This window comes from Nestor notabilis, unplaced genomic scaffold, assembly GCF_000696875.1.
Source record: "Nestor notabilis isolate BGI_N333 unplaced genomic scaffold, ASM69687v1 scaffold8996, whole genome shotgun sequence".
Lineage (NCBI taxonomy): Eukaryota > Metazoa > Chordata > Aves > Psittaciformes > Psittacidae > Nestor > Nestor notabilis.
The window spans coordinates 8,107-14,181 of NW_009933266.1; the positions used below are offsets into that span (position 1 = coordinate 8,107).

At 39.9% G+C, this 6,075-nt stretch overlaps 1 protein-coding gene across 1 annotated transcript in view; it reads left to right on the top strand.

The window, feature by feature from the left end:
- LOC104407487 (chromosome unknown open reading frame, human C11orf30) overlaps nt 1-6,075 on the top strand; it is a 37,349-nt gene that overhangs the window by 7,607 nt on the left and 23,667 nt on the right. Inside the window, exons 5-6 of the mRNA XM_010016788.1 lie at nt 599-751; nt 4,344-4,603. Of these exons, the coding sequence (XP_010015090.1) occupies nt 599-751; nt 4,344-4,603 (413 nt within the window). The remainder of the gene's footprint in view (nt 1-598; nt 752-4,343; nt 4,604-6,075) is intronic.

Consider the following 6,075-nt stretch of genomic DNA (forward strand, 5'->3'; position numbering starts at 1 on the left):
GTACACATTCCATCTAGAGTGGCTGAGTAGGCTTGAATTGTGCTTCTTGCAACTGGAGAATGTGTAACACTTCTTGAAACAAGCTGGTTTATTCTGGTTTTGAGAAAGTTTGTGCTATTTCTTATAAGAAAAGGTTGAAAAAAGCTGATCAGCAAAATCAGTTGTTTATTACTGAAGGAATATTTTGGTTTCTTCAACTGATGTACTGTTAAAGAGAGACAGTAGCTATTTTCTCTCAGTGACCAGTCTGTGTATGGTCGTCTATAGAAAAACAAAAAGATCAAAATATGGAATTAAAATGCTAAAAATTACAAGTTGTAAAGTAAAAGATCAGGTTAATACAAATAAATCTAGAATGGGCAGCACAGATTTCTGGGGATGGGAGGAGGGGAGATTAGATTTCTCTGTTGTCGTTGAAGGCCTTTAATTCCATGGCCATACTTAGGTCAAACTGGGGAGTAATCAAAAGGATTGCAGAGGCAAAGATATGGATAATGACCCAATAAGTCTTTGGCTTCCATTTCAGTTGTTAAAATAGTGATAGAATAATGGGATTCTACACTTCAGTTATATGGAAGGTGTCTTTTCTCCTCTTCAGTGGTGGTTTGCTATTCCTACACAAGTACCACTTCAACCCCAACATCTACCCCTGTTCCAAGTGGCAGTGTAGCAACAGTGAAGTCCCCCAGACCTGCCAGTCCAGCCTCCAATGTAGTCGTCTTGCCAAGTGGAAGTACTGTTTACGTCAAAAGTAAGTGATACTAGCAACTGATTAACAAAAGGGAAAGAAAGGGACAGTCTTGTGGCTGCAGCATGGACTGAGTTAAACACTTTGACCTTGGGCAAGTCATTTAATGCCTTTTATGCCTTTGTTTAGTCTAAAGGATGAATTTATTGCTTCCCCTTTTCAGAGAAATCATGTTCAGGATAAATCCACTCACTGTAAAATGCTGCAGAGAGCAGTAATGACAAGGACAACAAGAGTTTCAAAATTAAACCTTGAAATTGCAGTATATCAGTGGATTTCTAATCCAGCCTGATCAGAACTTGTCTTTAAGGTGGCTCTGCTGGTTGCTTCTATAGAGGACTTCCCTCTTCCTTCTGCTGAAGTAATGCATAGTAGTCACTTCCTTGAGTTAGAAAAGGTCCCTCCTTTCCACTTTCATTGTGTGCAGTAGCCTGGCAAGCATTTACATGGTTATGTTATCTATGTCTGGCCATTTTGTCATTGGAATTGAATCTCAGTGAGGCTTGCATTCCTTGGCAACTGTGAAAACTCCGTATGAAATCCCACCAGATACCCATCTTCATGCATTTAAACTTGGAAATACCCAAGGTATAAAGTCCACAATCAGTCTTTTTTTCTTACCCTCCCTCCCTTCTTTGGCTGATAGATCAGTTAGTTTTAAAAGCAGAATATGTCCTTATACATACACCCAGCTCATCAAAGATAGTCTTATTTAACTAATAAAGATGTTTCCTTCTGTCCTTGCTTGGTGTCTGTATCAAAATGCAGATGACAAAGATTAACAGTGAAGTTGATAAGTGCTGTTTTTATGCTTGCTTAAGAAATGATCTTAATCTTTATGCTTTATGTGGATGTTTCTATAAACTTCTAGCTCGTCAGAAATGCCACATTGTACATAGTGTTACCTGCAGACCACTGTCTTCAAGGGCTGAATCAACCCACAGTACCCATTACATAAAGATTTTTCATTTTCCTGATTTAATGCACTAATCACTTGGATTTAGTTTAAAGATTCAGGGGAAAAATGTTCTTAACCTCTTAAAAAATTAATTTAGACCTCTAATGAATTATTATATGGTAAGACATGAATTATACATGAATTATTACATGGTAATGAGTGTAAAACCAGTCTAGACACACAGTAGAGGGATGAAACATTCTCATTTTTGTTCTGTCCATCCCTAGATTACACTTTTTTCCCCCACTTTGCATGCTTCATCTTGTTCCTTTTTTTTAAGGAATTGTGTGTCTTTCAGTCTGTGTTAGATCAGTCACATTAGTTTTAACAAACCTGCAGAAGAGCAAGCTCAGGAGGCCTGAGTTGTAGTGGTGACTTTGCCACTGATCTGTTGTGTGACCTTATCCGAGTCACAGTCTGATTGAGCCATTAACCTCTCCCTGCCTCTGCTTCCTTGCTTGTCAAGTGTGAGTTACGCTCAAGCTGTCTTACCTTTTACCTGAATGCTGGGGGAAAACTTTGTGCAAATGCAGTTTCTAACATGAAATCATAGAAATAACATTCTAGCAGAACCCCAGCAGTGAAAATAAGAGATGAAATGAGCTCTACTTAACAAAAAATGATCTTCTACTAGTTTAATCTTCCTTTCTTATTTTTGTATTGTTCTTTTTTGTTTGTTTTGGGTTTTTTTTTTGGTGGATAAGGACTACAAATAGCTTTCTCCTCAGTATTTCTTGGTGACCCACCAAGATAACAACCCTGGCCTAACATCCATATGGAGTTTTGATTCAAATAGATTCTGAAATTCCAGCACATTTTCAGTGTGATTAACAACCTCACAGCTATAAGTCTGTGTAGTGCACTCACAGTAATATTTAAAACCCTGTTCATAATAAGAGTTTAAAGTCATGTAACCAAATCTCTGCTTTATAGATGGAGATCACTTCTAGGCTTGTTCAGGGCTATAAAGTAAGGTGTTGATTAGAGCTTTGAAATCCACCTGTAGATCCATGCTTCATCTGTACAGCTACAGCCAGCTAAAATGTATTTTTTGGGGTTCAGAGCAAACTTAAAACAAAGCCTTTGCTTCTCTTCTCTAGTTCAGTTTCCACAGAAGTGGATTTCCACATCTTTGTCTGGGTGTAGCTGACAGCCTTCTGAAGTGCATCTGCAATGAGCTGGGACTCATATGAAAAGAGAATCCCATGTTCCAGAAATCACTTGCTGTGCTAGAGGGCACTTTCTTGTCCATGTTAATTCCTGCATCTTCACTTTTGGAATGCCAGAATACTTAGTTATTTTAATTGGGGACTGTAATTAGATCTTGACCCTAATTAGAGATTGACTGCCAACCAAGTTTGCTTGGGTTACCAGCAAGACTGCGTTGTGCTGTGACTGTTTTTTGTCTTTAAGCTCCATGCATATGGAACAAGATCTTCAGCCTTGTTCTGCATAGGGGGAATTGTCTTTTTGGCTTATCTCTGGGTTTTAAAATTGCTTAAGACTGGCTAATTTGATAAACATAAATGCCACCCATTAGCTATAAGATATTTTCAAGCTTATTAAACTATGTCTATCTATAATGTATACCAATTTAGGAACCTCTTGCCTACTTTGGAAAGTTTCATATCACATCTAAGATGCATTGATCATGCTGTTATCCTCTGCTCACCTGAATATTGCAGCAGGCTTTTGGTTTATGTCTGCAGTAGAGGATTGTGAGGAAGAATGAACTCCTTAGAGGCCAGACTTTTGTGTTTATGATTGTGGGTTTGGTGCCACTTTGTATGTGTTGCACCAGACAAGGCAGAAGCTGGTAATGTGATGTTTGACCTTTGTAGTTAAAGTTTATCATAAAATAAAGGATCTCAAGATGCCATGCTGAGGTGATAGGGAGAAGGGTTACGGTAATGATAAGCATGGCATAGTAGGTACAGAGATTGAAACTTAATCAGGGGAGATTTAGGTTAGATATAAGGAAGAAATTCTTTATTGTGAGAGTGGTGAGACACTGACAGAGTGTCTTATGCCTCATCTTTGGAGGTATGGGACAGGGCCCTGAACAACCTGGTGTAGTGGAAGGTGTCCCTACCCATGGCAGGGAGTTGGAACTGGATGATCTTAAGGTCCTTTCCAACCCAGACCAATCTGTGATTCTATGAAATCAGAAGACTACAGGAGGATAAACTAAAGTAGTCCAGTTGATGTAAACAAAACCAGGAACAACAACAGTGTAATGTAGTTTAAACTCAAATGTGCATGACATTATCCCAACCCCCCTTGTGTGTGTAATCTCATTAGTTAAGCTTCTTGAGACAGAATGAAATCCCTGTACTGGCTCTTATGTTCTTTAAATCTCTTAAACTGAGTGAAGTAACCGAGTAAGTGAGTGGCTTTGGGGTTTGGGGGGGGTGTGTGTGTGTTCTTTCTTTGCTTTATGGTGCTCTAAGTGTGGCCTGTATCAAGGACTATGGCCATCTCTGGTGTGATACAGGTTAGTTGTGACCATAAGATGTAATTTATCCTCTAGTTCTTCTAACGTTATTTGAAAGTGCATACAAGACTGAGCGAGTTTGTAGTGCTTTAGAAAGCTGAAGATAGGGAAGATATAATTGAGATAAAGTACTTCTTTTCCAGGTGTCAGCTGCTCAGATGATGATGAAAAGCCCCGTAAAAGACGGCGAACAAATTCCTCAAGTTCTTCCCCTGTTCTCCTGAAAGAAGTCCCGAAGGCAGTGACTCCTGTCACTAAAACTATCACAGTGCCTGTAAGTGGCAGCCCCAAGATGAGTAATATAATGCAGAGCATTGCCAACTCCTTACCACCACACATGTCGCCTGTGAAAATAACCTTCACTAAGCCCTCAACACAGACAACAAACACGACAACGCAGAAGGTATGTGGGGGAAGCTGCCAAATGTTACTTTATTCTGGCTTTATCAATGAGTAAGATGTGATGTTTGACTCTTCCTTTCTATGAACTGTGGCTGTTTTTTTAAGGATTGCACTTGGGATAAGGTAATCCCTCTTTAAAACGAACAAAGAGAAAAAAACCAAACTCGTGTATGAATTTAGTTCACCTGTGTGTGAAAGGACCTGGATTGACAGCCGTGGAGACTGAAGCCCTCTTTTTATCCACAGAACAGGTACAGCACAGGCAGCGGGAGTGCAAGCTTCCCCCAGACTGCCCCACCAATGTGCCTCAACCCTGACCTGAAGGGACCACTTCTAGGGATGAGAGGGGATTCAGTCTCCATGCTCATTCAATTCTTGGCCTCTCTGGTGAGACTGCCAACAAGGTTGCCAGTTAGTACCATTTGTGGTGTTGGGTTTTGTGATATGGACACTAGTCCACTGAGAACTGGATCACATAGGCCACTGAACAGCCTTCAGATGGTAACAACTATTGGTCAAAGGTAATCTTTCTTATTTCTATTTTCCTTATTGATGATTATTCTTTGCAGCAGTAGAATTCCAGGAGAGGTGGCATGGGCTTTCCCGTGCCAGGCCTTTTGCCTAGAGACTAGGTTTTTTGGGGTCTGCAGAGATTGTTCTTTGAGCTGATCAGAGACTGGGGGGGGCTTTATTTTCCTTTCAGTACTAGTGTGCCATTTCTCATTCTACATTAACAGTGTTTTAGTGGTCAAAATCAGTTGCATTATTTCAGCTAAGTGTGCCCAGCTATCACCAGAATGCAGTGTGTGGAAAAGGTTTTCTGTGTTGAAGGTTTGTACTGGACTCAGTTTTACGTGCCAAATCTGTGGCATGACTGTTTTCCCATGGCCTTAGGAAGCATTTTAGATGTTTCTACTTTTTGTTCTTAAGATGTAAGAAAAGATTAATGGCTCAGACCAAGTTCATTCTTGGTATGGTTATTTATTAAGGCAGACTTAGGAGCAGGGGGTGTCTGTGGAATTAATTTGGCCTTGATACCCACAGACTGGTGGGAGGCTGGCCAGTAACAAGCATTTTTTATTCCAACTGTTGGAGTTTGACTACTGAGCTCAAACCTTCACAGGGTATTTGTTCTATTTGTCTTCTTAGTTGTTTTATGACTCTATTTGGATTAGCAAAGTTCCCATGTCCTGATTTCTGGAAACTTTAAAACCAAGGAAGATTAACTGATCTGCAATAAAGATCTTGCTTTCTGGCCTTTTCCCACTTCAGAGTTCTTTGATGCTTTCTTTTGATTCGCTGTTCTTTAACAGTATCCTTAATAAATTTCATCTCTGAATGCAGGAGTAGAAAGTTGTGAATGTGCAGAAACCATCAAATAAAAGGTCCTGCATTCAGTGCAGCAAATTCACAGGTAGTATAGGGCTTAACCTACCCATCCTGTTGCTCTTGTTAGGCTTATCTTTTCAGCAG